Source organism: Pteropus alecto, unplaced genomic scaffold, assembly GCF_000325575.1.
Source record: "Pteropus alecto unplaced genomic scaffold, ASM32557v1 scaffold25, whole genome shotgun sequence".
NCBI lineage: Eukaryota > Metazoa > Chordata > Mammalia > Chiroptera > Pteropodidae > Pteropus > Pteropus alecto.
The window spans coordinates 17405013-17415528 of NW_006441955.1; the positions used below are offsets into that span (position 1 = coordinate 17405013).

The following is a 10516-nucleotide window of genomic DNA, read 5'->3' on the forward strand; positions in this document are numbered from 1 at the left end:
CACTTAGAACAGCTTATGCAAGCAAAGAAATACATTTTCAGATCGTGATTTTTTTCTGAGCTTATTTTTATTTCCTAGTCATTGACATTTCTTAGCAAATTTCATGTGAAGCTGCAATCACCCAGGAAAATCCAAATAGCAGCAGATTTGGAAAAGTGTACTCATGTAGGATTGTGGCAGGCAGAGTACAATGGAGTCACATCTGCTAACTGGAGGTGAGTTAAAGTCAGGAGAGTAAGGCAAAACCTTAGTCTGCAAAAATGCTTTTTACAATCTCTTAAATGGCTTATAGAGTACAGTATACATGGGTTTGTGTCATTAGCCCTGCACAGTAATTCTTATGCACAGTTAAAGTTTATTTACTACTAAGTTAGTGGTCTTCGAAACCTTAGTGTGCATCAGAATCACATAAAGAGCTTCTCAAAATACTGATTGTTAGCCCACTCCAAGAATTACTCACTCAGTAGGTGGAGCTCAAGATTCATATTTCTAACAGATTCCCAGGTGATACTACTGGTGAGACTACACTTCAATAACTATACTAAGCAGTACTAAACAAAAATCCACATATATTTAAATAATTCTGTCATCAAGATGGTTATCAAATTTCCGACAATGGCAGATAAGTGGAGAATTCTAAAGAGTACTCTCTTCTGTTTTAATATTCTTTATAATATGAATATGAGTTAATAGATTTGTTCGTAGTCTTACAAATTAAACATACACAAAATAGTACACCGCAATATATGAGTGTATGCTATTATGCATATGCATATGTATTGTTTAAAAATTTAATTTTGCCTGGCACATGAATAAGTGCTCGCTCAATAAACGTTTGCTAAATTTGAATCTAAATCTTATGTGACATAGATACTACATATTCGAAACATTGTAGAATAGAACTTGGACACTTGCTTTCTATATTGTCAACTTGTCATATACTGCTATTATGTCCATGGGCATTGATCTCATGGTAGTGTATGGGTGAGGACAATTGTTCTGAAATCTGAGACTAATTTAACTGTGCATATAGTGCTATCTTGATATTTTGATTTGGTGTCTAATGTTTCTAGTAACTTTCTCACAATATAGATATTTTAAGAAAAGTCAAATGGGTAAACTGACCTGCTTGTAGTGGAGGAATCTTTATAATATTGTAGGCAAATGAAAAATTTTTCCCAAAGCAATTACCAATGTTGTAAACAGTTCCATCACTTTCAATGTGGGGGTGAGCTGTGGCTCCATTAACTGAGACATAGTTACAAAGATCAACCTATGGAAGAAGAGCGAATGTCAATCATGTTGAGAGAAAGGTTATATTACACCTTTGGTCCCTTGTTTTGACCTCACCATTACTGCTTGCACCCTTACCCTAAATGCACTTTCTCTTTCTTTCCATCTCTCTGAGTCATACCCTCTTTGAAGTCTGCCTGAATTCCCATATTCAATGCAGAGCTCTCCTCTGACCCCCATACTGACCCCACATGCCTCTGAAATCTGAGTTCTCCTTGACTATGCTCTTTAACAGATGTATACTATATACTGCTTTGGTTAGTTATTGTACTTTTGCACATTGCAGTTTTTCCTCAAGCAATGATGAAGTTGAACGCTGGGACTTCCTAATATTCCCATTTGTTGTATTAGATGAATTGTACAAAATCGCTAATATTTAATAATTTTCATTTTACAAAAATAGCAATTTTGTATTGTACAACCTAAATACCATGCCCAGTGTCTTCCATAAAGTATGAAGCTGGAACTGAAAGGAACCCCAACATTCATCTAGTATAGAATGTCTTAATCTAAATAGATTTCAGGGGAACCATAAAACCTCCTGGAATTAAATGTAAATGTTTTTGGAGAGAGGATTTAGTGTTTTAATTAAATTTGTAGTCACATAAGATATTCAGAACCACAAATCTAACACAAACCTCTTATTTACAGAGGAGAAATTGGGGTCCCGAGAGTTCAAGTGGCTTGTTCAAGGACACAGAGCCAGATACTGGCAAAATTGGCTCTTGAATTTCTACCTGGGACCTGCTCAGTAAAGATTTATTGAATGAGTAATTGATGGAGTATATATTTGCTTAAACAAAATATTTACTCTTTGATTAGGTGAATATGTTTTAAAGTATAGGGAATTTTTAGCATCCTATTTCAATAATAGCCAAGGTATCCATTCAGTCATTCATTAAGTACTTATTGAGCTTCTATTGTATGTTGGGCTCTGTGCTTGGGTCTAGAGAAACAGAGATGGTCCATGCTTTCAAGAACTTCAGTGTAGACTTGTGCTGTCCAATATTGTGACCACATGTAGCAATTTAAATGTAAATTAATTATAATTAGATAAAACTTCAAATTCAATTCCTCAGTCACATTAGCCACATTTCAAGTGATCAATAGCATGTGGACAATGCAACTATAGAACACTGCAATCATTGTATAAAGTTCTAATTGATGGTGCTGTGGTAGACTGGTAAGCTGGTATACAGACAGTGCTATAAGTGTAAAATGACATCTGTAGAGAAAAACCATCTAACCCAGACTAGGAAATTAGGCAGGGCTTCCCAAGGTGATTACTTCAACTATGGCTTGAAAAATGAGTAAAAGTTAGTCAAATAGAGAAGGATGACAGTGTGTTCCAGGGAGCGGGAATGCTAATGTACAGGCCCAGAGTTGTGAAACAGCACATGCTGTTTGGGGACTACTAGTTGTTCAACATGGCTGCCATGAAGGGCCTGCATGGAGGAGGGGAATGAAGAATGGGCCAGCCACAAAAGCCCTTGTTTGGACTTTATCTTGGAAACTGTGGGTGCCCGAAATAGAGTAACACATTCATACTTGCATTTTAGAAATGCAAGTATGAATGTCTACTTGGATTAAGGAAGTTATATTTAAGAGAATCAGACTGGAAACAGAGGCACTGAGTAGAAGGCTATTTCAGTAATAGCAAACAAAAAAAACCCTCAACTTTTAAAACTATATTTTTATTTGAAGTCATGTTACATTGCTGTTCTCAATGAAACCTGACTCCTGATAAAGTCTATTCTGGAGCCATACCATGAACTTTATATTTCCAATTAAATTACCATGGCAGTTAGAATACAGATTCACTATATCAGTCATTTTTAGTTCTTCTCTAAATTATCTATACATATACTCATATGTGGTTACAAACATACATCAAAAACAAGAAAGAATGGTTGAGAATATGTTAAGCCTTAGTAAATAGTCCGTTGAGAGTTATAAATCGGCTCATGTCATTGAGACCCAGTGTTGGAACTATTTTTACTTTCTATTCCCACTACACTAAATTTCTAGTTCTGATCTTGAATTCTACCAAACTGGTCCCCTAGCTATCCCTTATCTCTTTTACCCACCCATACAGTTTACACATGGCAGTTAAATATCCTAAAGTGCAGCTCTGTTTATACCATTTCTCTAAGCAAAAACTTTCAGTAGCTTCCCATTAGCTAAACAACTTATTCCAAATTTTTTTCTATTATTCAAACTTTTAGTTTCACCCTGCCCTGTTTTCAACTATCCTCCTTGACGGTGCATGTTCTAGATCCCTAGTTCTCAACTGAAAATGATGTTGGCCCCTCAGAGGAGAGCTAGAACTGTTGGGGAACATTTGTGTTTCCACAGTGATTGAGGGCATGATTAAGGATATTTAGCGGGTGGGGCCAGGGATGCCAAACCTCTGCAATATCTGAGACAGTCCCCACACAATGAATGATTCTACCACTAGCACCTCCATTTAAAAATACTGCAAACCTAGCCAAATAAGTTATTATTTAGTTTCCATGAGCATATCCTCTATTTCCCCATCTCTATACCTTTGATCATGTTACTCCCTCTATCTGAATGTCCTTTCTCCAAATTCATTGAAGTTGTGCCTCTCCTTTAACTTCTAACTCAAATGCAAGTCTTTTTAACCTTCCTTGACTTATCCCACTTTACATCCCCCAACTACTGAGAAGAGTAATCTCTTTCTTCTCTGTGCTTTCATAGGTTTTCCTTCTCTTAAAGAACTCATCATATTATGTGTCCTGTCATAGTCAAATTGTGTAATTGTTTGATTTCTCCATCTAGATGTTAAACTTTCTGAAGACAAGAACAATGACTTCAAATGGTTAGATCTTAATAAGTACTGATTGAAAAGGTGGATCTACTTTATTGAATGCTGCATTGATATTGCCTAAGTTAGCAAAATTTGTCACTTTTTAATATTGCTGATATTTTTTCTATGCTATTTTATTTCAATAAATATTTGTGTCACAAATGAATAAATGTTAGGCATCTTATAAGGCTTTCCTCCAATTCATATAATGTGTTTAAAATTTCATAGATGAATAAACAAAGTCTACCCAATGTCACGTAATTAGTAGATGATGACGCAGCAAGAATTTGAAAATATGGCTCTCATGTTCTTTCCACCAAATTGCACAGTTGATTTAATTCTAAGTTGCAGTTATAAATTTTTTTTAAATTTATATATTTTAATTAGTTTCAAATATACAATACATTGGTTAGAAATTTATATAGTTCATAAAACAATCCCCCCAATTGCTCCCTCCCTCCCCGGCCCTCCACCTAACCAACATATTAGTGCTAACTGCATTCCCTATGCCGTGCTCCCCATCCCTGTAACCATATATCGACTACTAATTTGTACTTCTTTAACCCTTCACTCCATTCTCTCAGCCCCCCAACACCTCTTCCCCTCTGTCTGTCACCAAATTGTCCACTGTATTTGTCTGTTTTTGATTAGTTTGTTCTTTTTGTTCCTTAGATTCTGCATATAAGTGAAATCATATGGTATTTATCCTTCTCTGTCTGATCTATTTCACTCAGCATAATAATCTTTAGGTCTATCCATGACGTTGCAGTTCTAAATTTTTGAGCAATGTCACCTGGACACCATGTCCTACCTGCTTAATTGTCTCCAAGGTCTCGGGATTAATTTTTGTAATGAAGTTGGTCTCTGTGCAGGCATAGTAATCTTCCCCCACTGGGTAGACATTAACAAGGGCATTGTCAGTAATCTCTACTCCTCGAAAGTAAGAAAAAAACCTGTAGAAGTAAATGGATTTTTCAGTCTAGTAACTTCCAAGCCATGAAAGAAAAAAGGCTAACATAAAATGTTTTTAATACATGCAGTTGAGTTTCAGTAACCTGGAAAATATATTCTTGCAGGGATCTGGGAAAGCATAGGTGCCAAATTCTGTGATGACGATCCTTTTCTCAGTCATTGCCCGTACGTAAGCATCAGTGCGGATGAACCTGAAGTTACATTGAGACATAGGAAAGGGTCATGGACAGGGGCAATCAGTCCACATGGAGCTTAGAATGGTCATTCTGTGTGTCCCTATCGAGTCAGAATCATAAATCCACAACATGAAGAATGAAGAGTATTGTCAGGTCTTTTTCTTGGGGTGACCGAGGGAGAAAGACACAATGTGCCATAAGCTTAAATTTATGTCTTATAAATCTCACAGTGACAGCTGAGGAAACCAAGGCTCAGAAAAATTTAATGATTAGTATATCACTTAATTTGCTGAGCTATAAAACATGCACTTTCCATATCACACCACCCAGCCTCATGATAGTTTACACTGGACCTCTGATTTCTGGTAGCTTATAACCTATCAACCTGCACTTAGCAGGAAATATAAAACATGGCATGCTGAATTAGATTCCTTTCAATCTCCCTTATGTCCTTCTTGTGTTTTCTTCAGCAACAATCTCCTATTTGTAGGAAATTTCTCTTTCTTGTATCATTATGACATATATGGTCCTTCCCTGTGGCCTTTCTGATTATAAAAAAAAGGAAGGAGTTAAGAGAGCCAATGGTTTAACAATAATAGCAATAACTATTATTACTGAATGCCTCCCATGTGCTAGGTACTGTGTTGTTATTTAATCCTTGTAATGAACCCTGAAGTAGATTCTAATATTTCTCATTTTAGAGATGACAAGAATCAAGAATTAAATACTAACATCTTGCCAAAGATTACCCACTTATGCCAGTGGTGTCCGATGGATATAGGATTTGAAGCCAGGTATGTTGGAACCCAAAGCCCTAGTTCTTAGCTTCTTCTTTATCCCATATCCCAGGTGTCCATGCAGATGCACTGGCCCGAGTGAATACTCAGAGAAGTGAGTATATAAGTCCCCTCTTAGGTTCAGGAGATTGAAAAGCACAGGGGAAGAGGAGCTGAAAAAGGCCCCACTCATAGTAGGGGGAAATGGCCTAGTGTTTCTTTACCTTCTATAGTATGTGACATGTCCTTCTTTAAAGTCAAACTTGTGCAGGAGGGCTTGCCCATCAAATAGGTGGTAAAATGGCTCAGATCCAACTTCGAAGAGTCCTGGCCCACATCGAAGGAGACTGCCGGTGAGCCAGAGAGGAATCCTGCCTGTGATGAATATGAGACACAGAACATTGCTTCTTTCCCCTGCCCCTGGCCGGGCTGTTCCTGGTACAGTGTAGTGATTATATTAGCAGCCTGATTGGGCAGCCTCTTCTTTATAAAGATAGCAGTGATTTTTATTCCCAGCTCTTATACTAGGCAGCACTTAGCAAGTGCCTGCTGATCAACCCTTCTTTCACTAGGAGACCAAGTTGGGGGAAATGTGGCAATACCTTAGAGTTTGGATATGTGGATTGAGAGACCAAAAAAAGCATTTTGAGGGGAATTGAGTTCTCTATCTAATAGATTTCTCTGGATACCAATACATTTGCTTTTTTTCTAAAATTTCACTATTAAGAAAAATTTCAAATTCCTTGACATATTTATGGAGTGAGGGTAGAAGAGATGGATAAAGAGCAAGGATCAAGACACTAAAAAGATGTCTATAAAATAAATTATTTAAAAGAAGCAACAAGAACATTGTCTTTTAAAATAAGGAGCTATATTCTTTTGAGGGTGTGGGCTACTGTCCAGGTAAAGGCCAACCTGCTGTAGCAGAAAGTGCACAGGGCTGGGTATTAGGGACCTGGATTCTGGTTCAGGATTTGCCTCATGCCATCTCTTGGCCTCTATCTCCTCAATTGCAAAATGAGAGGCACACAAGAAAGGCCTTATGCCTTTCAGTTTAATCAGTTCCATTTGTGCCCTTTTATCCTTTGAGAAGTGCAGTGTTTGTTTAATCTTTGCCTATGCTTTTTTTTTTTTTTTTAACAAATAGATTATTTTCTACAGCTCAGTTTGAGCAAACCACTTGATAAGGGTTTGTGTTTTGGACAAAAACTTTAAGAAGATATGGCTTTACTAAAAGGTGTGATATTAATTTGATTGCTAGAACCTAATTGTTAGCGTCAGAATCTGGGTAAGAGCATTTGGCTCATCCCTTCTATTTTATAAAAGGGAAACTGGGAAGAAAGAGACTTACCCAGACTTTGGCCTATCCCATAACCTCATATCCAGGCAAGGATGCTGTATGAGTCATGTGATGTTTTTGGATAATGATAACAATATTACTAACTACCACCTATTGATTACTTTGTGTCAGATACTGGGTAAAAATTTCTATTTACATTATTTCATTTAACATTTACAATATCCCTCTGCAGTAAAATTTGTTTTTTGGTAGGTGAGAGAATTGAAGCTCAGAAAGTTTAAATAACTTGTAGGATTCACAGCTAGTAAAATAAGAGAACTGCAATTAGCACCTACGCCTACCTGATTCCAGAACCAAGACTCTTCCAATATAATGGTCATAAAACCTACCACCCTTCAATGTAATATTCTCAGATGCTTGTCACTGGGGCCCTCATTTATTCAGACATTGGTGGAAGAGATATTTATAGGAAATTTACTTTGTGTCGGACATTGAGCTAGGCACTGACAAAAGTGTAGTCCAGTTTTCAAGAAATTCAAGTTAGGTAGCATTTTTTTTTTTTTTACATTAGAGAAATAAAGAAAAGGTAAATGAGAAGAAATGAGTTATGGATATAAAAATTTCCAACCTCCAGATTCCTGTCTGTAGCCCACAGCAGGAGCAAGTATTGAGAGGTGCCCACAAATAAAAAGACAGAGAAGAGAGCTGGCAAGGAAATAGAGAGGGTGGCTTCAAGATCCGTGAGACCCACCTGTAACATGAGCCGTGAGTGGTGAGGAGAGTTCCTCCACAGTTTCGAACAGTTTCTTGTAACCACTAGCAGGATGCTCGACTCTGAAATGGTGGAATAATGGGTAAGAAGCCCATGATGCTACTCAAAGAAGTCCAAGGAGGCAGAGGCAGAAGCAGGGCTCCAGGAGAAAAGGCGCTCTGGCTTAATGCCAATGAACCCCACCAGTCCAGTCTCACTCAAGAAGCACATGGTGCTTGGGGGAATAGAAAATTACTCAAGAGGGGTCTGGGTAATTTCTTCTTTGATGTCAGAAAAAATCACCTCCCTTTTAATGTCACAGTGGACTTAATCCTGCCCTCTTCAGTTTTTCCATATTTCCAAAGATCAATCAATGACTCCTGCTGCTATCACTTCCCTTCCTGGCAGAGTCCTTCTCATAGAATTACGCTGCCTTGTCGTTACTCTCAGGTTACTGTATCTTGATTTTCTTGTCTCACAGGGAGTCTCATCTCTCTCCCTTCTATGAGTCTAGAGATAATAGCATTTTGGGTCAATACCTCATTCTTTGTTATTCACCCATATTATACCATCATCTCTTCCTGTCATTTTGTTTCTTTACCAGTCTCCAAGAGCTACAGTACTTTTTAAAAATAGTCAGATGAAAAGATTCAAGTTTTATGTTTTCACTTATTTCCTGCCTCCTCACTTTGGTTCCATTTTATAACCTCTTATAGTGGGAGCTCTGACTAGATTCTCTAATTATGATGGTTATCTTTTATTAAGCACTTACTATGTGCCATACACCATTAAAAAAAAAAAACTTTGCATGCTATTAGTTCTCTTAAACCCCATAACAATACAGTGAGGTAAGTATGATCATTATACTTATTTTATATATAGAAAACCCTAGACTTTAAGACATTAAGTAATTTGCCCCAAATCACAGAGCTAGGAAGTGGCTGGGCAAGAAGTGGAAGCAAGGTCTGCCTTACTGAAATCCTCATGCTCCCAGCTGCTTCTAAGGGCCATCCTAAGACACACAGATCCCACTGTAATTTAGACCTAAACTCTATATATAGGAAGAAAATCTCTCATCAAGACCCGAGGCCTTCCCTAAACAGGCCATCGATTCTCTTCAGGAGCTCTTGAAATAGCCCACTTACCATCAATCTATTAAGGCATTTAAAAGAAATCTTCCGGAGTTACTTACTGGATGGACATTTTCTTTTGGTAGAAGGTTGAGAGGTCTGTCACCAAATCCAGAATGAGGAAGCAAGTCCTCAGCCAGGGACCTTTATATGCCTTTTAAATCCTCCTAAAAGGAATTATAGCTTTGAGAAGCCTTTCCACCCCCTTAGCTGAGGGAAGGGGAACAGAAGTGGCTTTCAGTTCTCAGATCCACCTGATACTTGAGCATTATTTGAACTTGCTGTTCCCATAACAGTTTCTTGGGCTGTTTTCCAGAGACCTCGATCCTTCCCAAAGAGAATGAGGAGTGGATTAGAAAGAAAGAAGCTGTGTGAGAGTGGCTAGCATCAGGCCTGAGCTGGTCCAGGTCACCCCAGTGGAACCTGGCACCATTCTCTGGTGCCCAGCTCCCTCTACCACCTTTGTGCTCTTACCTTCACCCTCATTCATTTATTCATTTATTTATTTTTTAAAAAATCTATTATACATTGCCTATGGACCAGACAGAGATAGGCACAGTCCCTATTTGAACACATCTTGTAGCTCTGCAAGGGTAACAGAAAACTAGTAAACTATTCAATACAGTTTTGTAAGTGCTATGATTGGAGAAGTGTAAAGGGTTATGGAAGTACATTATAGGACCTGTAACCTCTTTGGTCACCTTATTGACCCCATTCAGTGCCCCAGTTCCAACCAGGCTGAGGACTATAGCTTGGATTTGTCCTTTTGATTTGTTGAAGATGAAACCTGTTTTGTATTCTTATCACTAATGCTTGCCTGCTCTCCACCTCACTTTCCTGTCTATAGGTGTGTATTCTGCACTCAGAGAATATATAGAACTATTTCATTCATATTTCTACACTCTTTTATTAAACATGAATTCTTTCCTAGCACAGACATGGTACTGCCAAAAGGAGTCCCCAGAAACGAACAAGATACATACTATATCAGCTAATGAGAAACTCATTAACCATTTTAAAATTAATAACTAGCTATGGCTACCCACCCTAGGGATCTTCAACAAAATTGTATAGCAATTAATCTGAGCACTCCTCAAGATAAAAGATGAGAGCTTACTTTCCCAGCCTACCTTGCAGTGAGGGTGCAGGCATGTGACCTCAGCTCTACCAATCAGAGTCAGGGATAGAGGTTCTAGTGGTAGGACACCCAGTGCCAAGAATCTACGGTGTCTCTGTTCAACTAAGGCAGTTGTGTCTCCACTAGAGCCATTCTACAGTGAAACATAGA

General features: G+C 38.0%; 1 protein-coding gene across 1 annotated transcript in view; it reads right to left on the reverse strand.

The window, feature by feature from the left end:
• RPE65 (RPE65, retinoid isomerohydrolase) overlaps positions 1 to 9347 on the reverse strand; it is a 20141-nt gene extending 10794 nt beyond the window's left edge. The window contains exons 1-6 of the mRNA XM_006919310.1: positions 9291 to 9347; positions 8099 to 8181; positions 6272 to 6422; positions 5179 to 5286; positions 4935 to 5076; positions 1126 to 1273 (exon numbers count right to left, since the gene is read on the reverse strand). Of these exons, the coding sequence (XP_006919372.1) occupies positions 1126 to 1273; positions 4935 to 5076; positions 5179 to 5286; positions 6272 to 6422; positions 8099 to 8181; positions 9291 to 9301 (643 nt within the window). The 5' untranslated portion in view covers positions 9302 to 9347. The remainder of the gene's footprint in view (positions 1 to 1125; positions 1274 to 4934; positions 5077 to 5178; positions 5287 to 6271; positions 6423 to 8098; positions 8182 to 9290) is intronic.
• Between the last annotated feature and the right edge of the window lie 1169 nt (positions 9348 to 10516).